We start from the raw sequence: 27,144 nt of genomic DNA on the forward strand, positions 1-27,144 counted from the left end.
TGAAAATCGAGTAGAAGCCGCCGGGCAATATTCTTGCTAGTGACAGGTGCATCTTCAATCTCAATCCAAAAAATCCCATGCCCACTGTGTCAGCGCGGTCCATCGTCTTTGTAGGTCCGATTTCTGGCCGCCTGCACTTCGGGGCTGGCTGCCATTAATGTCAACGCCACTGTCAGCTGGCTGCGGTTGTCGTGGTCGTCGTGTTAATGCTTTTAATTACATGCGAAACATAAAAAGTATTTCGTTAAGTGTTGCCGTGAAGTTTGACATCGGAAATTAATGCACTTGCCGCCGCCGCATGCATTCGCGGGGCAGACAGAACAGTTCCACACTGAGAGCAGCTCTCGCATAGGTCTCCTTCTCTTCGATCGTCAGATATATATATTGAGTCTCTTTATAGGTAAGATCTATATGCTTATATGTTTCATTCCACTTGCTATGCGTAAACAAAGTGAATGAGTTGTTTATTATTGAATAGAACTCGTGCAGAGCACGCCATAAACATTCTACAATGATTTCAAAGCAAATTCTATTCAAACAAATCAAAGTGCTATTAATTTGGAGTATTTATAAAGCACACCTCTGCCATATAGCCAGTCGTCACATTATATTTTGATCGAGAAACCCAGACCTGCCAAACTGCCGGCATTTGCATACGCGTTTCCATGGTTCTGTCCCTGTATCTCCTCTCTCTGCGCCGAGCAGTGCTCTGGCATCATTATTAATAATGTTTATTTTGTTGATAATATTGATTTCGAAACCTAAACATTGACAAATTAATGCCACCACCACTACTAAGCCTATGCGAATGTCTAGTCATCATCATCATCTTCATCTTCATCAGCATTACGTTACTCGTATTTAAATCATAATGAAGCGATCGGATCGTCATCATCTCAACTTGAATTGTTTCGAGCTGTTGTCTCCACTCGAAAAACTGTGGCGATGGCTCCCAGCCCTGCCCTGCTTGGGGTCTTATCACGCCTCATAGGCGACCTTGTGACGCACTCGAACTTCTGAGCATTGTCACACACTTTTCGAACTCAATTCGCTGGCCACATCTCCATATACACGCATACTCCAGACTCTGGCTTCTGGCGTCCAGTAATAAACGAAAAAGTTATATAAATATAAGGCTTTATTTGCTTAAGAACACATTCCCAACACCCTATAGCCAGCCACCCACCCAGCAACGGCTCATTAAACAAATGCAACATCTGTTCGCGCTTTTCGGGCACGTTGTTTACAATCGGAATTGCCGCGCAAATTTAATGCCAAACATATTTAATACCCTTCGTGAGCATGCAACGTCATAGATAGGATTCGAGCCGAATCAGCCCGAAGACCAGCCATTGTCCATCTTTCAATCCACTCAACTGGTGGGGGGAAATCGGATAAGAGAGCGAGCGGCACGAGGAATATGAAAATTTATTGCGTATACGCCGAGGAGGCCGGCATTTCATTTTACGAATTTATCGGCATGCATCACAAGTTGATTGGGCTTCGCCTCGCCTCGCTATTTTGGTCAGCCATCCCAGTCTGCAGTCGGCAGGCCGCAGGCAAAGTTCCAAATCAAAAATGTCTTTATTTATATGAATGGTTGATGGTGATTTATGCGGCCGTCTTTGTATCTCTATCTGCTTGTCGCTCGTCTTTTGGCATAGTCTTATTTTTTACGGCATGATTCGCCTAATTACGAGTGCGCATCGCACTGCTGGAGTGGAGAAGACCAGGCCAAAGAAAACAGGAAAAGCAGAGGAAAAGTGTGCGGCAAACCACGTCGCAGACGTGGCCTGCCCCAGTGTGAGTGACTGAGGCACCGTCCGTTTGATTTGCCTGATGCGTGCGTGTGGCGCCTTTCGATTTGTGGTTTCTTTTCTGTGGGACGACAATCGCGATCGCGTCTGCAGTCGCCTGGACGCCGCCTGAATAAGAAATGTCCGCTCGCTCGCTCGCTTTCTGACTCACAAAAACAATCAAGAGCAGCAGCAGCCAGACACATATTCTCATCGCGAATTTCTTTTCAAAATTTAACTCGACTGTGGGATCGCTATGCAAATAAAAGGTGGGCCACATTTAGGCCTTTTTGGCACGGGGGGTCGCAGTCCAGTGGGTGGGGTCCAGTGCATACGCATCGTTGGTTTAACCCAAAAACTATTGATGATTGTCGATGTATGTATTTCTTTAATGTGCCCTGTATTTATTTAGCTACAATTTTTGTACTTTTTATTTTTACTTTTACTTTTTTCTCCGCCGTGTGCTAATTCTTTTTATGGCCAAATTTTCGATAGAACTTTTGGCGGGGTGTGTTTTCTTTATAGTTCGAGAAGCAAACAAAAGACCAAAGCAAAAATGAGGCAAGCGATTACGTTTTACGATTATGAATTGCCGAAAGGGCTGTGGGGCACGTGCAACTCGAACGGGCCTTACATTCCTAATGCGTGTTTAATTTACTGTCAACGGAGTCCTGCAGCTGACAGTCGCCTGTTTATTGTCCGGCAGATCGTTCGACTTGCTCGTGGATTCGATTCTAATTCGATTAATCCCGGCCCCGGCACCGCTGTCGAATGTAATTACCAGCACAATGGCGCAGCGCTACAATAACAAATTATTGTATAATCATTAACGACATGAAAGACCATACTCACACTCACCCAAGTCAGTCCCCCCCCCAGACAGCCTTTCTTTACACTTCAGTCAGGCCCAAGGCCCAAGGAGTAAGAGCCTTCCTTGGGCTATCTTTTGGCAACAAAGTGCTCCCGTCTGAGTCAGCGTCAGAGTCTGAGTAATTCATTAGACGTATATTGTGCTGGAGAGAGAGAGCATTTGCATAATTATGCAATCAGTTTTGGCACACTTACACATTAGACGCAGACGGCTGATAAACAAGCCCAAGAGCAGCGCCCGAATTCCATTTCCTTGCCCCAAAGACCAAGTCGCACCGGGCCATAGACAGCGGCGCAGACAGAGACTAGACCCAATTTGATTAGCACGCGCATTCCGAATGAAGGCCGAGTAGGAGGTGGCCTGGCCCTGACACCTTCCCTCCCCCCCATAGTGCTCCGTACGTGGGCGCTTAATCATCGTCTTGCGGGGAGGACTGCCTGGGAGAGTGCTTCGCTTCTGGCGGGGGTGAGTGGAATCTTTTGTGGGGCTTAATTAGAAGTCAAATGTTTGCTGCCAGGCATGACGGTCTTGCCTTCCGTGCGTTTTCTTAGCGTTTTTTTACGCCCCGGCGCATATGTCTCTCGCTCTCTCCCTTCTAGTGTGTGGGGCTGCACGTGAGTGTGGTGTTTATGATAGGTCTTATTGCCCATTTGTATGCCCGGGAGTCATGACTTCAAGATCAGCCAACAAATGGGTTATTAACTCTGTGCCACAACTGAAACCTAGCTGATAAATGACAGAGGGGAACAGTCGGTGAATGGGAAAAGTTTAGGGGAAGAGAAATGATACCTCATCAGTGCAGTATCCTTGCCAGTCCTTGAAGATATGACAGCCATTTGTTTGGCGGGAAAATCCGAAAGAAAACGCTTCATTTGCCATGCAAAAGGCTGCCATATGGCCAGGAGGACAGTGTTTTCCCAAGTCCCCTCATTAGGTTCTATTTATACTCGACTACGCTTAAGCAAACAATTAGCACCAAAGTCTCCTCCCAAACCGAAAGGAAACTGTTGCCAGTCAATAGGCCAATTAAACGCCATTGTTTTGGCCACTTCTAGAACAGTACCTGATGCGCACATTGTACACATAGATGGGCTGCTTATGGCCGGAATCAACTAAGTACCGAGCACCACACAAGCATTTATAGTTCATTTATTCATGTATATTGATTTGGGGGCAGCCAGCTGCTTGGTGGCCTATAGGCTAGCCATCAAAAATCAATCAATTCCCACAAATTATAGCAAATAAGTAGGGAAATTTCCAGAAGACGCTCTAAATAAACTGCCTGTCTATTTTTCACGTCTCTCCCACGCTTAGCTTAGCCCATATGCCCATTTTGTATGAGTCATTTAGATAATAACCCGTTCTGGATCCCAGTCCCAGGCCCACTGCCAATCCTCGACAATCCTTGACAAATGAGCCACACGCTAAGTAACAACTTTCTTCATCATTACTTTCAAATGGTTTTTGGGCGCATCAAAATTGAAAAATTTCGCCTCCATCCCTTGGCCACTTGTTCCCCGCACTTTGGTGCCATTTCCGGATTGCGTTTCGTCTTGGCCTCGCTTCAGTGCACCAGCCTCCAGCTTCCAGCTTACTCATCTCCGTTTATTTTCGACAACCGAGCGGTGCGACTGCTGCTCTGTTTGTTCAGATACTCGCATATAAATTGCCAGTTTCATTTGCAATTCTAATTTGCAGGCAGACGGCTCCTTAATTGAAAACCAAACACAAACCAGCCAGAATGCTACTGCTTCCCTGTTAACAGACACTAATCTTCAAAAGAACATATTCGTATAGCGACCATAGATAGTAGATCTCATTGTATTGCATTTTATTTGATAGAGTTTGACGCATTTCGGGGAGCCCAAACTTCCGTACGCACTGCCATATTAGATTCAAACCATAAATGTACAATAAATATACTCGTATGTATGTCTCGGGACATACCCTTGCCCCATATAGGCTGCATTGGGATATATTGAGCTGGATTTTTTATTGCCGCTGTATAAAAGCGGCTGCTCATAACAATTCGGTGAACGTCATGTATGTATCTCTTGGATCGGTATGGGTATGGATTCGAGTGAACATTAACGTGTTTTTCTGGCTTATTCATTGATAACAAAGCGGAAAGTGAATAATACTGGGTATGAATATCTTACGGGAAGGGAGTCGATCGCGATATATATAATTACATGCTCAACTCCAGAGGTATTTTAGTCGGCGTCCAGTCCCAACTCATTATGGATGAACGTTTTTCATCTGTCATTTTCGTAATGATTAGGGTATAAAAAGTTGAATTTTTGTCGTTCCCGCTGAGTGTTGCTCCTTTTATTTGCCTCACAAGACCTGGTCTGAGGCCTCTGGCAGTCCAAATTTAGTGCCAGGGCCCGTCCAGCCCGGTCTCTGTCTCTGTCTCTGACTCTTGGCTGATTGTCAACGTTCTTGAGTTTCATCATGCAATCTGCAGTGCGAATGCTGGGGATGCTGTAAACGTCTCCCAGAGAGCTGCCTAGATCCAGAGCAGAGTATGTTGGTGTTTAATTTACTGATAAATATTTTTATACCACAATAAATACATTTTTCATTACGCACTTGGACGACGGCGACGACTCGTGGCCGGCAAAGCCGTAAAAACATGGCCAAAACCAAAAAACCGAATGCGGGAAAGCGGGAAAAAAGTACCAACCGTGTACGCTTCCATTTCCATTTGTGTCCTGCGGTCATTACAATGTTGTGTTTGCATATTAAGCCACTGGATGGGACGGTGGTGAGGCGGTGGGTGGTGGGTGGTGTGGGGCCTCGGTGTCAGTGAACTCTGGGTCGTAAAATGATTGGCATGGCCAAAAGTGAAAGCCAGCCATGCTCGTGGCTAACTATGCAGCCAACTCATAAAAATTGCAGCCAATAAAAGGCGACAATTGCTGGCACGGCACTTGAACCTGGTCGTGGCACTCGGCACTTGAACGGGCGGCATCGTTGTCTTCCAGCTTATCGCTCATCCGCCATCAGCAGTGGCTCAACGGGATGCAGTTTCCCATCCCCAACGTCACACTCTGTCATTAGACCGTCCGGTGACAGCTCATTGCTAATCCGTGAGGAGCACTTAGATGGGACACCCTTGATGCCAGTGGCACGACCACGCCCACGCCCCATCCGTCACTCTTCGAGAGGTTCAAGTGAATTATCCTCCAAGCTGACGTCAGCAGTGGGACACGCCTCCAACGGGGGGGGCGTTTGCCTGTAGCTTGTAGCCACCGCGATGACAAATTAAATGAAACGCAAAGCAAGTGCAGGACGAGTGCAGGCCCAGCGTTGCGGGAATGTCAAACGCGTTTTAGGGAACGCCCAAGTTTGTTTAACAGCCACTCGCAGGCAGGATGCGAGTGAGAGTGGGGGCCAAGTTAACGACGCCCTGCCACGCACTGCTCAATAATGCCAGCGGAAGTGCGGCGAGGGCCATTTTTCAATATGCGCACCGGAAATGACAGGGGACAAAGTCGTGCCAAGGACGACGTCCCAGCGCATACCAAAGCCAACACCTTCCACTGCAGCTCACGCCCAACAGAATCGGTATTTCACATGTGTGCCTTATTGCATTTCTCCCTTGACACCAACCGAGAATCGAACCGAAAGCCATTCCCTGCTGGGGCATGTGCGAAATGCGATAACTGTCAAGGTCAGCCAAATGTTAAATACGCATTAGTGGTCCATATTCAAATGCCACATGATACCCACAAAGACACAAATGGCATCCACACCATGCTCGTATATTTTCACTCATATCGAAGCAATTAAAGTGTCTTTAGCGCGGACTGTGGACTGCGGACTTGTGGGAAACTAGCCCAAGGGTAAACGATGGAATATTCCTTGGCCAAAGGGAGAGGTTTAACACAGTCGCTTCTGTGGCCTTCATGCAGGATCGGGAGAATATCTATCATGACTAATCAAAGCAAATACCCAACCTAGTAGTAGGGTATCCTAAAGTTGAGCTTCTCTTTCGGTTCTATTAACAACATACACGAAATCGTAAAACAATAGCCAGTGCTATCTGTGCTATATGGCCCTCCGACTGTCCCTGTCCACCAGGCAGTCTGTCCGTTCTGTTTGTGTGCTGTTTGAATTCCCAGGGCAAGCAAATAAGCAAACAAAACCAAAGGACGGACAACAGTCAGTCGTCTGACAGCAGCTGCAGAGTTTCCCGGCCAGCGGCATCTCTTCCAGCGATAAAACGCCTTCCTTGGCCAGTGCCTTATCAAAGCCGGGACACTGCTTAGCACTGCCACTGTGTGGCCCACAGACAGCAGCAACAAGCTCAGAGGAAAAGTATAAAATTACATTCATCCGTGGCGAATGAGCAACTTGAAGAAGGCGTTTAAAACATCGGGCGCGCATTCTGTTCTCCTTCTGTTCTCCGATAAAGAATGCTAGCTTTACAAAAACATTAGTTGAACGACCAACCCATTCGCAACAGCAACAATCGGGCACATACCACACGCACACAAAGCCACACACCCATAAAGATATAGATACAGATATAGCAGAGATCTATGGCCATTGTTTGAGCGTTTAGTCCGCGCCCGTTGTGTTTTTCCCCGTACTCGGAGTGCAGGAGGAGGAGCAGGCAAACAGAGCGAGACAGAGCTCTTCGCAGTCGCATAAATAAGAGAGGATGGCAGGGACAATGGAGTCGGGAGCAGGGCAAACATCCTTGACTTGACTTGCAACGGATGCCGCATTGCGGAGCGAAGCTAAAGGCTGACTGGAACTTGTCCAGGCTTCAGGCCTCCAGGCTCTGGAATCTGAGGCATGAAACTGTAATTTAAAAATACGAGTAGCATAGCGAATCATTGGGCACTTTTCATTTAAATTCCTATCCCAGTCTGTGCAGAGTTTTCCCAACTCCACTTCAACTCAATGGCAGCGGATTAATCTGGCCAAGAGGGACAACAAGTATAACTGCTACTCCAGACTTACTTAATTGCCATTCATTGGTCAATTACAGGGACATGACCGTGGGACATCGACATGTCAATTGGGCTCCGAGGATTTTTGCCCAAAAGCAATTTTCCACCCCAGCCACCACCGCAACCGCAGAGGGACGAGGGACGAACCACTTTCGGTGGCTGGGCTGCAATTGAAAAACAAGCTTTTGGTTTTACGGCGCTTTGTTCGCCTTTTGTCCGGAGAGTGGAGTCGCTATAGCTGTAGCCTTTGTTGGGGATTTGCCAGTGGTTCCACACGAGTGCTGCGGCGGCATGCGAACTAGTTAGATTAATTTAGCCAGAGTCACAAACACAATTACGAAGTCATTTCAATTTATTAAGCGAGTGGCACCCCCGGCAAAAAGCCACAGCCACAGTCAGAGCCACAGTCCCGTCCCGGATGAGGCTGCCCCTTCTTTGAGGGGGAGAGTATCCTGGGCTATAAACCGAAAGTGTATGAGCGATTAAAGGAGCTGAGGAGACGAGTCCGATGGCCTGCCAAAATGTTCGAAATCAATTTGGCGGCTGGGCTTTAATTTTGCTCCGCTTACTTCTAGAAGTATTTTGTTGTTGCAGCTAGCTTAGCGATTTGTCAAAGTGGATGAGACGGCACACAGCCCCCCCGCTCCATGCCCCTGCCCCATGCCGCCCCATGCCATACATACGAGTATTTCCCCCGAGTTGACTATTATTGAACGATAAATTGATTAGATATGCGTGCGAGAGTGTGACAACTTGCCTCGACTCGGTCCTCGGTCCTCGGTCCGTTGTTGCTGATGCTGCGTCTACTGATGCCACTGCTGATTCTTATTGCTGCCTCAAATTGCCATTTCAATGTTAATTTTATTAGGGTGTCAGCAATAAATTTCGTTCAATCTTAAATACCATAAAAAGCGTTACACTTCTGCCATACTGCCACACACATGCCAGATCCACTCTCACTCGCACACAATTTCCATTATCACCGAGAGCTTTGAACCTTATTCAAATCTCAGCCGGAAAATTATACCAAATATATGTATGTATTGGCATCTATATAGTACATAGAATATATGGAATATGCAGATGTGGCGGATACGCCCCCACAGACAGGCCACAAGTTATCCATCAAATGGCCGCACGACACTCATGTAAGCAGACGGTCTGCTGTGGATTCCGGCCGTAACCATAAACCGTTTTCAGATTTACATGCAGGCGGCGCATGTTTGTGGCAGCAGTTGTTGTGGCTGGGCTGTGAGTGCACAGTCCCCCCCTTTCCATCGAGTACCCATGGCCATGGGATGCCTGGACCACAGCACGGCACAGCACAGCACTCAACTAAAGTTTTGCAACGATTCATTTGTCTTTCTACTCGACCAACTGAAAACTTTGAAAACAATTATGCCCTGCCAAATGGCCAATGGAGACCCAGCTCCACTGCTGGCCAATTCAAACCAATTTCAGCATCGTTAAAGTCTCATTTTTAAGCCAAATGTGTCACAAAACTGCCTTGTTATGTCACATTTGGGTACATTGAACCCCAGCCAGCACCAGGAAGTCCAGCAAACAGAAACTCTCAACATGAAGAGGTCCTGGCTGAACAGGACAGGACAGCACACAAAGTGCACAGCTTGCCCAGTGTCTGTGAGTCAGGGAAAAGGACAAGAACCAGGCATCCGCCACCAGCCAGGGGAATGCAAACAAAAAGGGGAAGGCGGGGGCATCGGTATCACATCCCAGGGCCAAGAGGCAACCAGGCCAATATGGTCTGCGCATAATGAATTTATCAAATTAATCAAAATGGCGCTGTTCAGAGTGTCCCCGCACCGGAAGCGGGTGTTTATATGCCACAAACTGTGTGACGGGGGGTAGGAAATGCTCCCCCATCCGACGACTGCCCATGTAAATGTTTGCTGTGTCAGGCTGAGTGTGTTTGTACGAGCATAATATAATTAAGCGAAGCTGCGCGTCGCAGAAATGGGGATTTAATAAAGCCATTTGGCTGACGGGCAGCAGCATGGAGATGAGCAGCAGACGCCATCGCCATCGCCATCGCCATTGCCATCGCCATAAGAATAAACAGCAGAATGAGAAGCTTCTGGTGATAATCGCCGTATGTTCGGCGACAGTGGCTCGGGAAAGTATGCGACAGATGGTTAGGTTCAAATTTGTTAACAAATTATCAATATCAATACTCTCTATGAATGGGTTATATCCAAGTTTTCTGCTCTAAGCATTTCCTAGACCTTGAAGAACAGAACCCTGCTAACAATTAAAGCCCTGCCACTGCCACTGTCCAATTCCGGCCAAGTGCGGAATGGGATCGAATATGGGGGATGGGTGATGAGCTTGTTTATGGCGGATACTGGGGTGCCGGATGCTCTAATGTTATGTAAATGACAGCGCCTAATGAACTTTTCATTCATTATCGTTAGTTAGTTAGTTAGCCTGGTCAATGGCCGATTATTTCCTGATCCTGTGCCGGAGCCCGGGTTCTCCGACAGCGGGATACTTAAACACTAATCCCTAATCCCTTTGCACACTTTTACCACTTCAGGCGTGGCCGGACGACAACCGCAAAGCTCCTCTGATTGATTTGTCTAATGCTGCCGGATCCGGACAACAGAGACACCGTGGTGTACGAGTATCTGGATAGCCGTTGGACATCTTAATTTCATTAGCGCGTCTTTAAGTGCTCTCATAAACTTGCCGGAGGGGTGATTACAAGGGATTCGGTTTCGGTTTTGGTTTTGGTTTCGGATGCGGATTCCTTCCTTCCCATACCGTTCCGCTCCTACTTAATTGAACAGCGGGTGCTCTCCCTCGAAGGATTCGCGGCGATAATGTTGCGACTGTGGCCCATGTAATTCACATTACGAGACATACGCCCCCCGACGCAGGACGACGACACCGACATTGCCATTGGTGAGGGGCAGCCACGGCGTCGCTGTGGCCAGGACCGGGCAGCATCCACGGCAGACCAGCATTGGCATAGGCTTGAGGATTTGTTGGCTGTTGCTGCTGCTACCCCAGACCCCGGCTCAAGATGCTGCAACAGCAACACCAACAGCATTCCAAACAGCAGCATCCGCCGGCCCTGCTGCCGCCGCAACCCAAGCCAGGACGACGTCCCAGCAGGCTGGGCTATCCCGTGGCGCTCCTAGTGGCGGCGATGGCGCATACAACGCAACTTATAGTATTCCAGCCCTCGGCTACGAGTCCGCCCACACCAGCAGCGGCCACAGTGATAATTCCAGCGCAGCAACAGCCGATTCCGATTCCGATTCCGACTCCGAGGAGGATGCTGAGCCGATGCTGCCACAGATTCCGCCGTATATACGCACAACCGCCATGTTCTTCTGCATAGCCATCATGCTGCTGGGAGTTGTAGGGAACGTGATGGTGAGTCCATCGAATGCACCTCTACGGCATGCCCATTCCGTGTCCTTTTTAATGTGTATTTGCAGGTGCCCATTGTGATTATTAAGACGAAGGATATGCGCAACTCCACAAACATTTTCCTCACCAATCTCAGCATCGCCGACCTGCTGGTGCTCCTCGTCTGCACGCCCACCGTCCTCGTCGAGGTTAACACGCGCCCAGAGACCTGGGTACTTGGCCACGAGATGTGTAAGTGGCTCCCGGTTGCTCCATTCGTTTCTGTTTACTTTCCCACAGCCTAATTAACTGATTTTGTGCTCTCTTTTGCTATCGCAGGCAAGGCCGTTCCGTTCGTTGAGCTGACGGTGGCCCACGCCAGCGTTCTGACCATCTTGGCCATCTCATTCGAGCGCTATTACGCAATCTGTGAGCCATTAAAGGCCGGCTACGTCTGTACCAAGGGGCGTGCCATCCTCATCTGCGTCCTGGCCTGGGGCATTGCTGCGCTTTTTACGAGGTAAGCGTCCGCTCCTCTCCGTACCTTGTGGACGGTGCAATGAACTCTGTTCTGCTGTCGGTTTTGTGGCTTTCTTAAAGTAAATTTAATTAAATATTACCATTATAATTTTCACAAATTATATTTAGGCGAGATATCTCATTGCATGCTCGCTCTTTCTCTCTCTCTCTCTCTTTATATATTTCTATATCTCTTACGATCTCTGTCTTTGGTGTTGGCTTTCTTATATACACATCTGTACTGTTTTATCCTCCATTATATATAGATCTACTCTTAGTTTATGGCTTATGTCCATTTATTCATTTTGGGCAGCCAAGCATTAAGTTCCTCGCTCATTAATTATAAGTGTCAATCGTCGTCATTTTTAATGATTTGTGTTTTGTTTTTGGGTTTTCTCCGATTTTTTGTCTCCATTCCTGATTTCTGAAATGGTTTTTGGTTTTTTTTTTGGTCTAAGGCATTTGGTGTTTGGTGTTTGGCCTTTTGTTTGCCATCCGCGTGTCCATTTACATGCTAAACATTCGACTGTTGGCCCACTCTCTCTCTCCACCTATCTATTTCACTTCCTCCTTCTCCTGCCATCCACATCCCATGTATCCTACTCATGGACATCTCCCATTCCTTCCCCCTCTTTGGTCATTGCGCTATTCCTTCTCATTTAGGGAGGCTCTCAAGTTCCGTAACGGCCATGCTTTTGTCCCGTTATCAGCCCCCTGTCATCTTTAATAAGCACCGATGTCCGCTATCATGGAATTTCATTTCATTGACACTTTATTATTGTTTTTTCATGGCCACATTCCCAGTCGCAGGCACAGTCCTCAGTCACATCTAAGGAAGGCCGGCGACCCTTTTTAATTTTGCAAATCTTGCCGCGTTCATAACAATGAACATTTTTGGGGAAAAAACTGACCCCACCGCATGGGGAGTGGTCGTGGGCAGGGTCATGGCTGGAATCGGGATAGGCCTGCCTCCAGGCGTCTGCCCATTAATTACGCCACCCAAGAAGCCACCCCAAGGCCGCAGCAAACATTTTAAAACCCATTCAAACGGAGGCACCACAAGGCGTCTACAGTGACGCACGTCCACGGCCAAAGCGCTCGGATCATCCCAAGCAGAAGCCACTGCCTGTTGACTGTCATATCTGTGTCTAGCCAAAATATTTAAATCGATTTGGATTACTTTAACCCGCAGAAAGAAGACAAGTTTTCCATAGAAAGCTGGTTCTTAAATGTATATTAATGATGGTAGTGTTCTGTGGTGTATGTAATTCTCATGATCATCATTTCATATGACACTCTTTCCTATTAGCTCTCTCCACCTCCTCTCAATCTCTCTCACTCTCTATACATCTCACTATTTCCTTCCATTTCCATCCATTATCCGCCTCCCCATGACCCCGCAGCCTGATTACGTTTCTTGTTTGCTTTTTTCTCTCCCCCCATTTTCCATGTAGCCCCATACTGTGGGTGGCCGAATACAAGTTGGCCGAATATATTGATGGATCATCGGTGGCCGTTTGCCTCACGCAGGCCATCACCGATTGGACCATAGCCTTCTTTCTGATGACCATAACCGTGTTCTTCATAATGCCATTCCTGACCCTGGTCGTGCTGTACGGCATCATTGCCAAGAACCTCGTCTCCAATCAGAGCACCATGCTGCGCGCCCGCCCCACCAAGCCGGAGCTAAGCCTACGGGCCCGCAAGCAGGTGGTCCTAATGCTCGGCGCCGTCGTACTCTCGTTCTTCGTCTGCCTGCTGCCCTTCCGCGTGCTAACCCTCTGGATCATACTGAGCACGGACCAAGCGCTGCACGAGATTGGCCTGGTGCGCTACTACAGCCTGCTCTACTTCTGCCGTGTGATGCTCTACCTCAACTCGGCCATGAACCCCATACTCTACAACCTCATGTCCACCAAGTTTCGCAGGGGCTTTGCGCGGCTCTGCCACGATGCTGGCCGTGTCCTGTTGAAGTTGCTCACGCTGGGACGGAGCAGCGACGGCGTGGGCGGGTCTCGCGGACGCAGTGGCACCATCTCCACGGGCCTGGGCACCAATACGAACACCAACTCGTCCAATGCCACGGCGGCCACCAGCTCTAGCATTTTGTCACGCAGCTCCAATCGACGGTGCAGCGAGGACATCAGCCGCACCCGCCTGAGGATTGAGCTGCAGCTGCCCTGCGGCAGTGATCTGGAAGCCATGGCCATGCTCCATCACTCGGGGACGGGCAAACGGATGGCCAGGCGGGAGAGTGATAGCCGGCTAATGGGCTTGAAGAACTCACATCCGAATCCGAGGCGCCACAAGCCTCAAATCAGTTTCGACGAGGAGACACTGCGCGATGCAAAGGAAGCTGAAAATCTAGCCTGAGTAGACGGGACAATCGGCGGCGGGGGAGGAAGGCGTGAAAAATCGCTTGTAACCCGTTTACACATTCGCTTCACTTGACTGGAATGTGTCGAAGGCGGTTTGTTCTGATCCTGGTCCCCGACACGCCTGCACAAATTGTATTTTGAACGCTTTTTGCAACCATAATCGATTCCATCGAACCGTTGACAGCCAGTCCTGCCAGTCCTGCCAGTCCAGCCAGTAGTGCCTGCTCCTTGGACATTTCCGTACAAAAAACAATCAATTTTTCGGGCTATTAAACTCGAATGAATGTGCCAAAGATAAATAACAGCAACGACAGCCAAACAGCAGCACTACACCACTACAACTACTGGACGGAGAAAGGGCACATCTCAACGGGAGAATGGTGACGGACCGGGGCTGCCTGCGTCTGGGGCCGCCATTAAACGACGGGCTCTGGAGGAAAGGCAAATGGAAATGGCTTAATATGCGTTTGGGAACCCCATCAGAGCGGCGGATAAACATGATTTAGGTGTATTGAAATAGTTTCCTTTCGTTAAGGCCGTTTGCCGCCTGCCAATCGACGGCCATGTTTGGGCCCATTCCAAAATGGCTGCCATTACACGGGCAGGCCATAGGAAAAATGAGCGAAAAAAACTGTTGCCTACTTTGCTGCGGCCCAAAAATAAAATGTTCACACATCCGAATGCAAACACAGTTGTATATACAAGCATACACATCCACACATAATGTTAAACCCATGCATAAATACGTAAATATTTATATATTATTTAAACAATACATATATATATATACTCGGCTTATGAATATACTAGAACCCACACACACACACACACACCCACACACGCACGCATATATAGCAAAAGTGACGAGCTTGTAAGTAAATAAATTTTCTATGACAACAACTCACTCAATGGGTCAAGGAAATCGGTTATATCGGAACATACCCCATGCCTGAAGGAATCTATTCTCTCGTCTATGGGTCGGCCATTGAGGAGGGCAAAAGAATGTAATTTATTGTTCAGGAAATCGGACAACACAACTGCCAATCTTCTGTAAATATAGATACTTGTACATACGTAGCATTGTAATTTGTTTTCGTAGCTTTAGAAGTAGCAATATTATATGACGTATGTAGATTTCCTGTAATTTTCCTATACAACACCACCAAAGTAGATAGAGTCCCCGCATAAGCCCCTCGTCGTTTGACGGGTATGAGCAGACGTTGCCGTTTCCGTTTCCGTTCTGATTAAGTTGAGTGCTGTGCTTCCTTTGAAAGTTTTCTAGTACTTAGCCCCAGCTGCCGTTGAGTGGTTTTTAAATATTTGTTTGTTTCCCTCTCGCAGCGCCGTTAAAACTTTGCAGACAACATCAGCAATAATACGAACAATACCATTCATATTCACCCTGAAATAAATAAATGTATATGATTCTTGCAGTCCCATCATCGCCATTTCCAGCTACAGCGTAGAGCCCTATGGAGACGGCACCGACGCCCCAGTCTGCACCACAGCGGCCGATGGCTTCTGGCCGATCTTTTACTTTGTGGGCAGTATCACGGTGTTCTTCTTTCTACCCTTCGGCATCCTGGTCCTGCTGTACGCGGCCATTGCCTACAAGCTGCTGCGGCCAAACAATGCCTTCCATAGGCCCACCTCGCCACAGCCGCAGCCGGCGACTGCCACGGCCACGGCCACGACAACACCCAGCACCAAAGGCAACAGCCATCAGCAGAGCAATGGCATGAGGAAGCACCGCAAGCAGGTGATTTTCATGCTGGTGGCGGTGGTCTCCAGTTTCTTTGTGTGTCTCCTGCCCTTCCGAGCATTCACGCTGTGGGTGATCATGGCCAGTGGGGAGGATGTTGAGCGCCTGGGCATCGCAGGCTACTACAATCTGCTGTACTTCTCGCGATTCATGCTGTACCTAAATTCGGCCATGAATCCCATCCTCTACAACCTGATGTCGTCCAAGTTCCGGAGCGGCTTTTGGCGGCTGCTGCTTACATGCCTGGGGCAGAGGCCCAGCCATCATCATCGCCATAATCACTACCACCAGCGGCAGCAACCGACGGCAGGCGGCAGCATGCGAAACACTTTGCGAAGACAGGCCAATGATGCTGACGAGGGAGCTACTTTGGCCGGCCGCACCGGTGGTACCCGGCCGCCTCACCGAACGTTGCGTCGCGAGGCCACATTTCTGATCAACTCCATATCCACGTCTTCGGGCACGGATCGCACAACCTCGTCCTCCGCCTGGCGAAGCAATAGTCTGTCCACTTCCGGGCTGGGCGAGCGCGAACGGGGCATCCTGGGTGCCGCCATCATAGGAACTACCGCGGCGACGGTAACAACCGCTTGCCTGCAGGAGCGTCGATCCAGCAAAACCTGAACACTGCCCTCCCATTGAATTGTACGAGTATTTTAGTTGAATTCCAACAGCAAATAGTCATAGTATTTAGAAGAAATTTCGTTGTAAAGACTGAAGTACCTCAGAAGAAGTCAATAAACGCTAGAGAATGTTTTTGAAACCATGTTTTTTCGTTTTGTTTGTTCCGGCCTTCACTTTGTCCCCACAGCTACAATTGGGCAATAAAACAAACCTTTCATAGGCATCGTTACAGATTTTATTGTATTTAAGCGAAATATAAAATCAAATTCAGGCGAAAGTGAAAGCCGAAACTGAATGTTATGTATGTGTATGTGGTATGTAAGTAATGTTTTCTATGCAGTTGTGTGCCTTGTTCCCAAACCTTTTAATATTTTACGCTCACGCAATTTTTATTAAACTTCATCGTTATATCGTCATTATTACACTAATTATGTGCCTACACAAATCCATCGCGTCACTCGAAAATACAAATACACACAATTTGTTTTTGTTAATGCCAAAAGTGATCGTTCTTTTGATTTACATAAAATTTGAAATATGACAGAGACAAGTGGCGAGCACCATAGATAAATATGTTTCAAACACACACACACGCACACATATACAAAGTACGTAGTTGCAAGGAGCAGCAGCCTCGTACAGATGGTGGCTCTCCCCTCGCGTATCATCATGTATGCTGGAGTGGATCTATATCTGTGCATGTGTGTGAATTTTAGTTAGTATCGTTTCGCGCTGCTGTGATAAGTAACTCTCTTAAGTTAGGTTAGATTTAGATTAAGTTAATTGCTACACCGTTTTGCATCTTTGCACTACTTATGGAACAGAACGGTTCAGAAATCAGAAAGACGGTTAGTATCAGTAATCGGCCATGTGAATGGGTATGGGTGTGTTCGGGATGTTTGGAGTTTTGTTGGGTTGGCTACATACCTATTACATATATGTATGTATGTATATTTGCTTAAAGTGTGTACTCTCGCGTCCACGGATCGGAATCATACAAACGCATCTACTACTCAGTATACTCAAACGCATCCTCATATCATTAAGAGCTATTACAGAACCGATATTATAATTAAGGGTTTGTTATTACGCTTTCGTTATTCCTTTTATTGTTGTTGTTGTTGTGTTTTCCGTTTTAATTTATTATATTTAAATTTTGTTTAATTGTATAATAAAATAATGATTCACAATCAGAGTTATTCAGCAGCAACCAGAATTGGGTTTTTCCACTGGACGTCCTTGATCGATTTTCACTTTGCTAGCGTTGTCGGTGGCGCTGGACGGCGGTCCGACGCGATTCTTGATCTCAGCCGCCATCGTCATGAAGGCCTGCTCCACGTTCGTGGCGCTCTTGGCCGAAGTTTCAAGAAATGGAATGCCTAACTGAGCTGCATACTCCTACAGTGGCCAAAAATTCAAAATCCAACACAAATACAACAAATGAGATAAGAACATTGGGGTTTTACTCTTGTATAATACGCACCGCAGCTGTGGTATGATCAACAACTTTTTTGGTGGTCAAATCGCTCTTGTTGCCCACCAGCAGCTTGTTGACATTCTCGCAAGCATATCGTTCGATTTCCTCGAGCCATTGCTTCACATTGTTGAAGGACTCCTGATCCGTGCAGTCGTATACAACAATGATACCATGAGCGCCACGATAGTATGAAGAAGTGATGGTACGGAAACGCTCCTGACCAGCAGTATCCCACTGTAAAGAGTCTTATATTAGCCTAAGTTTCAATACAACTTACAACACGTGCTTACGATTTGCAGTTTAATGGTCTTTCCGTCAAGTTCTATGGTTCTAATTTTCTGATGAAGAGATAAAAGGTTTTATTAGACACACGCTAGCTATTTTTTTTATGTTTCGATAAAATACTTACAAAATCTACACCGATTGTGCTGATATAGCTTTCTGTATATGTGTCATCGGCAAATCGCAGCAGCAGACAGGACTTTCCAACGCCGGAATCACCAATCAGCAACAGTTTGAAGAGATAATCGCTGTAGAAGTGAAGAATATGCAAAGTCTTAATATTCATGAGGGTATCACAAAACGCCACAGTGTGTGTACATATATTAAGTCTGAGTTATCTTATCGATGTAGGGTACCCAACATCAACCCCCAATTAAAAACCAAATGAGCATTTTGATAAAGCTAAACATCTAAATATCTCGTAACTCGTCACTCGCGATGCAGTGATAGGACCAGAGATTCCATAGCTCAGGAGACATCTCAAGTTCAATTGTTTTCAAGTAGGAACCCAGCAAGGCAATTAAAGCCAAATAAAAGAGGTTTTGATTACGTAGCAGCGGGGTGAGAGTGCGAGAGAGCGAGGGCAACAACAGCAACACTACAAAAGCAGTCAAACAACAACAAGGCGTACGCGAGAGGGGTAGGAGACTCTCTCTCTTTCTCTCTCTCTCTCTCTCTACGCAGGTGACTCATCCGCCCCACGAATCAGCCAGCCAGTCAGCCAGCCAGCCCGCCATCCAGTCCAGTCCAGTCCAGTCAGTAGCTGAGCTCCAGGCAGTGCTTGGATAATGGAATATGGAATAGATTGGATGTGCTGGCCGAATCAGAGGCTGAGAACCGACTAGAAGCAACAACAATCAACAATATTTTCTCTGTGGCGTACAAAGTTTGCCACTAGAGTGCGCCCGTATGGGTGCACAAATATATATGCATGTGATGTGATACATCCCTTTCTGGTTTTAGGGCTTGTTTTACTTTCTACCAAAATCGAGTGCTTTTGGAGTTGCCAACGCCAGGGCCAGCCCAGCGCTAAACAATGCTAGAAAAAAGGGAGTGGGCTGTGGGATGGGAGACGACTAGCGGACGTAGCAAAAATGACGTCGCAGAAAAAAAATGATGAAAGCAACGATTATCGAACGCGAGAGTGTAAAAATGTTTCAATGAAAAATAAGTCAATGGTCTCCACCGCACTGGTGCGCAGTTTATGCATGTGACAACTTACTATTCGGGATTCACAGATGACATTTTGGGTATTTTTCACAAGAATATATATTTGCCACGAACAAATATTCGATTCGATTTCTTCTCTTGCCTGGCTGCTTTGCGTTGGCTGTTTCTTCGACTTGCGCGGTCTGCTTGCTTCAATTGTATCACTAAATTGCACGCACTGCTCTTGCACTATTGCTATTGTATGTTTTGTAACTGGCTATTGTATTTATTGCAATGAATTTATGGGAAATTGCGTTTATTTCCACAAATTCGACGGCCGAGAACGAGAACAATGGCGACGGAAAAAATGACGAAGTGGCATTAGACTCCAGTGTTGGGAAACGCGTTAGGACCAGGGCTACACAAAACAGAGCAGTTCCATCGCAATGCAGAGATGTGTGGGCGGGTACGACTTATCTGACCCGACCCGACCCGCCCCCCGATAACAAACGACTTGACTTTTTGCACTTGCGTGCATTTAATCTCTTATAATACATTATTTGATTCTAAACGCGGTATTCAACATTTGAGAGTTTTTTTTGTTTGCATAGAGAACACATTACAGATAATAATAATACATACATAATAGTATATGAAAGAAGATTCGATAAGCGGGTATAACGCCTACCCACACGGGGGATTATGGGAATGCATCGTTCTAATGGAGATGGCTATCTATTCCAAAGAGTTTAATGTAAGCAGCTGTTTGAGCACTTTCGTCTGTGAAGTTTCCCGGATCTCGCCGGCCAAAAACATCTCATCCACAACACTGTAGACCTTGTAGAAATTGAAGACGAGGTCCAGCTCGCACACATTATGGAAGTATTCATTAAGCACTTCCACAAAGTTGTGGATGGCTTCCAGATAGCACAAATTGTTATCATTGACGTCCACGCAAATGCAGAAATATAGACCCGCATATCGTCTGTAGACGATTTTGAAATTACGAAACTGTGGAGTGGGTAAAAGGTTAGATTAGGCCTCGACGCCCATATTTTCATCCTGGCATTCATTACCTCTACGAAGTTGGTGTGCTTGGCATCACGCACAGTGACCACTGCGTGGACCTCCTCAATAAGTTTTTGTTTTTCATCGTCATCAAAGTTCATATACCATTTCGCCAGGCGAGTCTTGCCAGCACGGTTTTGTATGAGTATAAAGCGTATCTGGGGGACCACAAAAAGTTTAATTTATTGCGAGCAAGATACTATCAATGGTTTTACCATTTTCCAGAGTCTGCGCTGGTAATTACTTGAGTAATTACTTTGGTATTTACAATTTAAATTTTCAGCGACGGAAGCGAAAAACTGATTATGAGCAAATTGTGTATCACTAATTCCAGGGCTACAGCGTGAAGCAAAACAGCTGTTTCCTGAGCACCAGTGTGGCAAAATGTTCGCTTATTCTGGTTCTGCGCCAGTTGGCAGCGCCACTCGCGCTGCGTTACGAAGTTTCACTTTTATATTTGTTTTGTCACTATTCATTCACTATTTGAAGCTAGTCAGTCACCAAAAAAATGTTGGCGTCGCGATTGAATCACCTAACTTCACGCCTCCAGGTGCTGCGCAGGTGCTCCACCACGCCTGGTCGCCAGCAGAAGGAGAAGCCCGTTGAAGTTCACGATCCTTTGCAGGCAAACGCCTTGAAGGAGCAATGCATTTTAGTAGACGAAAATGACAGAGCCATAGGATCAGTATCCAAGGCAGACTGCCATAGAGTGCATCCACAGACTAAAGACGTGAAGCTGCATCGCGCGTTCAGCGTATTTCTCTTCAATGCCAAAGGTGAAATGCTGGTGCAAAGGCGTTCAGTTCACAAGGTGAGTACTCGGAAATTCCCATTAAATTCATTAACATGAATCGTTTGGCAAGAGCAGATTACCTTTCCCAATACATATACAAACGCCTGCTGCAGCCACCCGCTTCATGAGATTGAGCAGGAGCGTCAGGAGTCCAACGCTCTGGGTATCCGACTGGCTGCTCAGCGTCGTCTGAACTACGAGCTGGGCATACCAACAGATGAAATCCAGCCGGAGGACTTTCACTACCTCACGCGTATCCACTACGCCGATGCGGGCGATGGTGTTTGGGGTGAACACGAGATCGACTACATACTCTTCCTGCAGAAGGATGTAACGCTGAAGCCCAACAGCAACGAGGTCAGCGAGGTGCGATTCTTGAAACGCGACGAGATCGACGACGCAGTCTCAAATTTCAGCGCCCCATTGACCCCCTGGTTTTCCCTCATATTGCGTCACCGCCTCAAACAATGGTGGGACAACTTGAACGGGTTAAAACAGTTCGAGGACTTGAAAAACATACAACGCTTTTAAATATGCACTCTAAATATGCTGTGCTGACGAACCAAAAATACAAGTATAACCAATGATCGTTTGTTTGGTTTTCAAATTCTCTTTATTCAAATGGAAAATAGTATGTGGTGTGTGTGTGTGCCTGAGTGCGGACAATGGGCACAATAGCGGATTTTTATGCAACCTCCGTGAGTTGATTCAGTCCAGTACAACGGTTTTGTTTTGTATATGTAAATATAACAAAATATAATATGTGTGTAGGCATAGGATATTGAATATGCTTTAACCTATGTGGTTTAGCTCTTAATATGATCACATCACGTTTCCCATAATCATCATCATCATATCGCATATAGTAGGCGAACCTCGGGAGGTCCGCAATAAACAACAAGAATAAATATGTACAAAAAAGAAGGACTACAAACTAACAAGAGACAAGAACTATAAATATGAATCTTAATCTAAGTACAGATGAAACAAAGACAAGCTGCAGCCTTTAACATTATCGCTTTCGAAAGCTATATAGCTATATATCTGTAGTTCGAAGCGCGCGCTTCGAAGCGTGAAACGCCGACCCATCGCAAATTGATTTGCTCACAAGGGTCTAGCGTTTCACTTGGCACCTACCTTGGCACCGTTTTCTCGGGTATTCAAGTAAATAAAGCATCTGCTTAGGAAATTCCAACAACTTAAAGCTATACTTGTGCAAATTTCGATCGTCAATTTGCACCAGTATGAGTATGGTAAGGGGTGGAGCATGCATATGGTGTGGTATACGTAGTTCTCGCATGCAATGGGTTCGTAATTGTGTAGGTGTATCGTTATATGTGTGTATATCAAGATGATCGGATCATCAAGAATTCGATTAGGGGTTAAGGCACATAAATGAGTCTATCGTGAATCTCAGGCTCGTTGAAACTGTTCGCAAAGGTCAGGTCCTTGCTGGCACACACTTTTTCGTTCAGTTCCTCTGGTGGGGCACGGCACCCTTTTTAGGACAAACCGAAGAGCTTCAGGGCATTGAAGGCAGTGGCCAAGGCCACCTCATCGGGCGTTTTCTTCATGAATGCGGCTATCATTTCCACAATGGCTGGCAGACTGCATGGCTCGTTCCGTTGGAAGGTACAATATCTGAACAAGAATTTCGGTAAATTAGCTGGAAGTACAAAATAAGCAAAAGAATAAATCCATTACCTGTGTAAGTACAGCAAAGAGCGTTCGGTTATGGCAGTCTTGACATGTTGCGGTAGCTTGGAAGCCCTGGTGTTTGGATACATGAACGGAGCATCCGTCTCAACCAGCAATCTATCTAAAGGCAGTGTGCCATTTTCCAGCAGCCTGCGTACGCCCGTGTCCGATTTGTCCTTGCACAAGTAGCCGGTTAAACTGATGTAGAACCTCCGGTCCAAGTACTTTAGCGCCTCCTCGGCAGTGCCCATGAAACCTCTGATTATCACAGGCGGTAGATTCTCGAATCTGCAATGCGATGGATGGGGTTAGAAACGTGGGGCTGGGGCTTCATTCGTGGGCATACTTGTCGAGTATTTCGAGTAGGTCTTTCTGAGCCGACCGCTCATGGATTAGCACAGGTTTATTAAGCCGAATGGCCAAGTGCAATTGCTTGGCGAAGATCTGTTTCTGGGCGTCTGGTTCGGAGAAGTCGCGTTGGTAGTCCAGGCCGCATGGACCCACCGCGACGCACTCCTGTGCTTGGGCGATGTGCTCCAAGTCAAACCATGTGGACGGCTCCTCCACAATGGACTTGGAGTCGTGTGGGTGTATGCCAGCAGTCGAGTAGATAATGTCGGGATAAATGCGCGAAAGGCGCAGCGCTTCCTTGCTTGATTTGACCGAAGTGCCGTGTACCATTAGTTTCTGAACACCTGAACAAAAGAGACCAAAGAGAAAGTTAGTCATGCCATCGAAAATGCACGGTGCACGGCTGCACTTTGCCTACGGCTATGCCACATACCTCTACTCTCGCACACACACACACACACACAGACACGGACGCACACATGTTGCTTATCGCTTGACCTTCTGGCGCCTCTCAATGCGTGCCTCGCCCAAACACAAAGACAATTTCCCCGCACAGCCGTCTTATTCTTTTTCTTTTCTGGCTCTTCTTCAATCGACATACCCACACTAGTACTAACCTGCGTCTCTTGCTCTTTGAACGACGGAATCCAGATCACGGCTATACTTTTTGTTGGTCAAATTAGCCCCCACATCGATGACAATTAGGTTCTCAAAGCAGTGCTTCATGCTGTCATCCATGTCCAGTTGCTCCTCCAGCAGTGGTGCTGGAGTGGCGGCCACCTCGGGAGCTGTTTGTTGCTGTTGTTTTTCCATAATTTCAATATTTGGACCAAAATAGCCAATGACGCAGACGACTGTTTTGCTGGCTGTGTGCGTGTGTAATTCAATTAGTTTTCGTTAGCACAAGGAAACGCGACGGTAGTGAGAACCGTGAAATATATATATTTAATTAGGATTTCGTTGCAATTTTGAAGAGTATACAAATTAATTAATTAACGGATTAAAACAGTTAAATTAGAAAAACAAATCCCGACACGACTACGACCAGTGTGACTGCTGTGTACCCACTGATAAAATATACCGTCTGACCTACCGAAATATACCAAAATATATCGTCTCATTTTAAAAATATTCCGTAAATATACTGACGAATTCAAGTTATATTATACATATTACTCGTTTTTGATATTCCGTCGAATATTACTAGCTATATGGAACTCTCAGCCCTGCCCACATAATTTTATCCAATTAATTTACCTATTTTCTACTCGAATGGTTTATTTAAAATACTTGCTTTTATTGGTTTTTGCCTGAAACAAGATTTAAAAATGTTCAACAAAAAAACAGTCCCAATGTTGTCCTTTCAATGTTGATGGTATTTGAAGACTTGTTGCTTGTCAACCGGTAGTATGGGCATTTGTATACCCTATTCCGTTAATATAATAATAAATTCGCGACTGCTAAAATGTTAATCTCTTAAAATCTTTCACCAACGGGCTTGATCGTCAGTTCATGAATCTGCACATTTGGCGGTGTTTGGATGCAATAGGTCACTGCATCGGCCACATCCTCCGCTCTCAGCATTGGCATGGAGTTTGCCAGCTCCGGGGAATTCTTGTCGAAGATTTCTGTGTCCACAACACCAGGACTGATACTCTGGAGATGGTAATAAAGGTAACAGATATCCGGATAATACAAAAAGCATACTCACAGTAATCTTCGTCTTGGTTCCTTTATTGATGAATTCTTGTCGAAGGACTTCAGTTAACGCGGTTATAGCATGCTTCGAAGGTGCATACATATTGAACTGAATCCCATCCACCATTGGCACAATATGCCCGGCCAGGCTATTTATCAGCACCACATGACCATCGTTCACTTTTCTCCGCTGGAGCGAAAGAAACGCTTCTCGTGTACACCAGGAAACACCGAGCAAATTAGTGTCCAATATAGCACGAAGAGCTTCCGAGTTGCCCTCATCGGTGATGTTAGTCCTACGTACTATGCCGGCATTGTTGATTAGTACGTCGGCCCCGCCCAAAGTCTGTTCGATCCAAACAAAGGCGTCAATTACCTCCTGTTCTACACCGACGTCGCACTTGCGGCCATGAAAATTAGCCACTTGATCGACTGGCAGAGAAGACTTTAGCTCCTGCAGGCGATGCTCCCGTCGCGCCAATCCCACGACGATCATTCCTTTGGATACTAGATCTTTGCAGCAGGCTGCACCGATCCCAGAACTGGCCCCGGTGACAACAGCAACGCGATTTAGCCAGCGGTTCATGTTATTTTCTTGATTTTTGGGTGTGTTCCAGGTCTAAATGCACAGCTTAAAGTAAGGTCTAGCGGATCGAACAGGTGTATGTACATATATGTTTACACCCTAAAAATGGCCATAGTAGTATCGTATTTTACTGAAATACCGAACAATGATCAGCTGATTACAGATGTAAACAAGAGAATAGGAACAAAGAAAAAATAACTATCTTTTAGTATATGGGCCCTTTGCTATTAGTAGAAATAATGGAGAAAACAGTAGTACGCAATGATTGCTGATAAAAATCCAATATTTGAATTTAACGGTTTTTACGAAAAACCATTTATATCGATATCGGAATGGTGTATTTATTTGGTACATGCCCACTCGATTACTACTCGATATGTTATATGGCTGTTATTTTTGTGACCTTTTTTGCCATTTCACTTAATTTTGAAAATACAGTTTTCATTGCACTAAGCTTTACAGCTCACTTAGCATACAGTGTATAGATGTGTCAGTTCATACACCGAACATTTCGCAAGCGAACTTCTGGATCCCTGGGTCTTAGTCTTAGGCGTTCCGCTACCGGAACTGACTGGAAAAAATATCCTTGATCCTTAGTCCTTGATAAGGACTTCATCTGATCAAGGATGTTATTCCGATCACAGGAATAAAAACCAGTATACCAGTCGGATAGGACTACGTCTGTAGGGGGAATATCGGATACGACTCGGTTTGTGGGAAAGTGTAGGCTACATAAGTCCTCTGTTAAGGAAGATACATATATAAAAGATATATTAAAATACATCCACAAACACTGATTTTACTTACGCGTCTAGAAGCTATGACTATGGCCATCAGCAGGACAGCCAGTGGCTGTCCCAGTCCAGACGGAGCACATCCATCGGGCTGGCTGGTGGTATCCGAATACCAGATCCGAACATTGGCTGAATGCAATTATTTCTATATAATTAACTTATCAATAGCTCAATTGGGTGCCAGATTTAAAATACCAGATGATGGTTTATTTATTATATATATTTATTTGTATTATTTCTGCTAACATGCATGTTTCTTTGGTGTTGGTTGTACGCGATAAATATACATATATGTATCCATAAATACATACATTCACATAAATAGATACTGTGTTTGCATAATGTCAATTTGATTCTTGAACCTGTTAACGCGCAGATTTGGTGTTTTTTCTATTTTCCATATCGGTATATAACGAACATAATGCACATATAATGTATGTATGAAGTTTTGATTATGCACTACGGTTTAAAACTTTAAAACCTAAAAATCAATTTGGTTTCTTTGATAAATATATATTTTGGTTTATCCACTTTGCCCTAATACTTTCACGTTCGTCATCTTTTGCGTGGCTGATTAAGCGGTAAAGGACATTTCTATTGCGCGCCTTTACATACTTGCAGAATATCATAAGTATGTCATACGTATAAATATTGGGGTTTGGTTTGAATACTCGTATATGTAGTTTTGTTGCACACAACAAATTTGTTGATAGCTCGTTATATAAATGTAATCTTTAGCTTAATATTTGGTGTTCTTTTCTGTTGGGGTTGGGGTTGGGAATCGGGCTAGCATTTACTGCTGTTTCGAGCACGAGAATATGCGTTGTTAAAACTATATAAATACTTGTATATTTGTAATATATTATTGATATTCTTCTTTGTAGATCTTGACTTGCATTAAGCGCTGGAGTTTTGTACAGGCCTTACCATGATGGGATGGGCTTTAAGCTTTCCCGCAA

The 27,144-nt window shown here is 46.0% G+C and overlaps 6 protein-coding genes across 7 annotated transcripts; 2 read left to right on the forward strand and 4 right to left on the reverse strand.

Annotated features, from left to right (window-relative positions):
• Positions 1 to 10,486: 10,486 nt before the first annotated feature.
• LOC6598793 (growth hormone secretagogue receptor type 1) lies at positions 10,487 to 17,295 on the forward strand. 2 transcript variants are annotated; one of them, XM_026987737.1, is made up of 4 exons: positions 10,487 to 11,030; positions 11,096 to 11,258; positions 11,346 to 11,526; positions 15,338 to 17,295. In XM_026987737.1, exons 1-4 carry the CDS (start codon positions 10,941 to 10,943, stop codon positions 16,287 to 16,289), a joined length of 1,386 nt encoding a protein of 461 aa, XP_026843538.1. In that variant the 5' UTR covers positions 10,487 to 10,940; the 3' UTR covers positions 16,290 to 17,295. The 2 variants fall into 2 exon arrangements, with proteins under 2 accessions (XP_026843538.1, XP_002023904.1); XM_002023868.2 differs by lacking the exon at positions 15,338 to 17,295 and adding an exon at positions 12,980 to 14,644.
• A 66-nt stretch (positions 17,296 to 17,361) lies between these two features.
• LOC6598795 (ras-related protein Rab-1A) lies at positions 17,362 to 19,513 on the reverse strand. Its single transcript, XM_002023870.2, has 5 exons — positions 19,271 to 19,513; positions 18,176 to 18,296; positions 18,057 to 18,104; positions 17,773 to 18,000; positions 17,362 to 17,687 (listed from the first exon to the last, which is right to left on the reverse strand). The coding sequence occupies exons 1-5, from the start codon at positions 19,291 to 19,293 to the stop codon at positions 17,490 to 17,492; spliced, it is 618 nt and encodes a 205-aa protein (XP_002023906.1). The 5' UTR covers positions 19,294 to 19,513; the 3' UTR covers positions 17,362 to 17,489.
• A 333-nt stretch (positions 19,514 to 19,846) lies between these two features.
• LOC6598796 (AP-2 complex subunit sigma) lies at positions 19,847 to 20,551 on the reverse strand. The gene is made up of 3 exons (XM_002023871.2): positions 20,481 to 20,551; positions 20,274 to 20,423; positions 19,847 to 20,208 (listed from the first exon to the last, which is right to left on the reverse strand). The coding sequence occupies exons 1-3, from the start codon at positions 20,481 to 20,483 to the stop codon at positions 19,933 to 19,935; spliced, it is 429 nt and encodes a 142-aa protein (XP_002023907.1). The 5' UTR covers positions 20,484 to 20,551; the 3' UTR covers positions 19,847 to 19,932.
• Positions 20,552 to 20,727: 176 nt separating this feature from the next.
• LOC6598797 (isopentenyl-diphosphate Delta-isomerase 1) lies at positions 20,728 to 21,645 on the forward strand. Its single transcript, XM_002023872.2, has 2 exons — positions 20,728 to 21,076; positions 21,134 to 21,645. Exons 1-2 carry the CDS (start codon positions 20,774 to 20,776, stop codon positions 21,587 to 21,589), a joined length of 759 nt encoding a protein of 252 aa, XP_002023908.1. The 5' UTR covers positions 20,728 to 20,773; the 3' UTR covers positions 21,590 to 21,645.
• Positions 21,646 to 21,648: 3 nt separating this feature from the next.
• On the reverse strand, positions 21,649 to 24,125 carry LOC6598798 (3'-5' ssDNA/RNA exonuclease TatD). The gene is made up of 4 exons (XM_002023873.2): positions 23,725 to 24,125; positions 23,103 to 23,451; positions 22,763 to 23,044; positions 21,649 to 22,699 (listed from the first exon to the last, which is right to left on the reverse strand). The coding sequence occupies exons 1-4, from the start codon at positions 23,918 to 23,920 to the stop codon at positions 22,561 to 22,563; spliced, it is 966 nt and encodes a 321-aa protein (XP_002023909.1). The 5' UTR covers positions 23,921 to 24,125; the 3' UTR covers positions 21,649 to 22,560.
• Positions 24,126 to 24,402: 277 nt separating this feature from the next.
• LOC6598768 (farnesol dehydrogenase) lies at positions 24,403 to 25,441 on the reverse strand. Its single transcript, XM_002023874.2, has 2 exons — positions 24,819 to 25,441; positions 24,403 to 24,763 (listed from the first exon to the last, which is right to left on the reverse strand). The coding sequence occupies exons 1-2, from the start codon at positions 25,389 to 25,391 to the stop codon at positions 24,584 to 24,586; spliced, it is 753 nt and encodes a 250-aa protein (XP_002023910.1). The 5' UTR covers positions 25,392 to 25,441; the 3' UTR covers positions 24,403 to 24,583.
• Positions 25,442 to 27,144: the final 1,703 nt, after the last annotated feature.

Source organism: Drosophila persimilis, unplaced genomic scaffold (genome assembly GCF_003286085.1).
Source record: "Drosophila persimilis strain 14011-0111.01,24,50 unplaced genomic scaffold, DperRS2 tig00000000-arrow-pilon, whole genome shotgun sequence".
Classification (NCBI taxonomy): domain Eukaryota; kingdom Metazoa; phylum Arthropoda; class Insecta; order Diptera; family Drosophilidae; genus Drosophila; species Drosophila persimilis.

What these genes read in the sequence shown, in the direction of transcription:
- LOC6598793 (XM_026987737.1), top strand. Translation starts at nt 10,941, where the DNA reads ATGCTGCCACAGATTCCGCCGTATATACGCACAACCGCCATGTTCTTC. An exon ending in GGTACTTGGCCACGAGATGT is followed by an intron (nt 11,259 to 11,345) that starts GTAAGTGGCTCC and finishes TTGCTATCGCAG; the next exon opens with GCAAGGCCGTTCCGTTCGTT. An exon ending in ATTGCTGCGCTTTTTACGAG is followed by an intron (nt 11,527 to 15,337) that starts GTAAGCGTCCGC and finishes TGATTCTTGCAG; the next exon opens with TCCCATCATCGCCATTTCCA.
- LOC6598795 (XM_002023870.2), bottom strand. Translation starts at nt 19,293, where the DNA reads ATGTCATCTGTGAATCCCGAATA. An exon ending in TCATCTGTGAATCCCGAATA is followed by an intron (nt 18,297 to 19,270) that starts GTAAGTTGTCAC and finishes TCACTTCTACAG; the next exon opens with CGATTATCTCTTCAAACTGT. An exon ending in GCACAATCGGTGTAGATTTT is followed by an intron (nt 18,105 to 18,175) that starts GTAAGTATTTTA and finishes TCTCTTCATCAG; the next exon opens with AAAATTAGAACCATAGAACT.
- LOC6598796 (XM_002023871.2), bottom strand. An exon ending in AGCACACCAACTTCGTAGAG is followed by an intron (nt 20,209 to 20,273) that starts GTAATGAATGCC and finishes CCCACTCCACAG; the next exon opens with TTTCGTAATTTCAAAATCGT.
- LOC6598797 (XM_002023872.2), top strand. Translation starts at nt 20,774, where the DNA reads ATGTTGGCGTCGCGATTGAATCACCTAACTTCACGCCTCCAGGTGCTG. An exon ending in AAAGGCGTTCAGTTCACAAG is followed by an intron (nt 21,077 to 21,133) that starts GTGAGTACTCGG and finishes TGGCAAGAGCAG; the next exon opens with ATTACCTTTCCCAATACATA.
- LOC6598798 (XM_002023873.2), bottom strand. Translation starts at nt 23,920, where the DNA reads ATGGAAAAACAACAGCAACAAACAGCTCCCGAGGTGGCCGCCACTCCA. An exon ending in TCAAAGAGCAAGAGACGCAG is followed by an intron (nt 23,452 to 23,724) that starts GTTAGTACTAGT and finishes TCTTTTGTTCAG; the next exon opens with GTGTTCAGAAACTAATGGTA. An exon ending in CTACTCGAAATACTCGACAA is followed by an intron (nt 23,045 to 23,102) that starts GTATGCCCACGA and finishes ATCGCATTGCAG; the next exon opens with ATTCGAGAATCTACCGCCTG.
- LOC6598768 (XM_002023874.2), bottom strand. Translation starts at nt 25,391, where the DNA reads ATGAACCGCTGGCTAAATCGCGTTGCTGTTGTCACCGGGGCCAGTTCT. An exon ending in GAACCAAGACGAAGATTACT is followed by an intron (nt 24,764 to 24,818) that starts GTGAGTATGCTT and finishes TACCATCTCCAG; the next exon opens with AGTATCAGTCCTGGTGTTGT.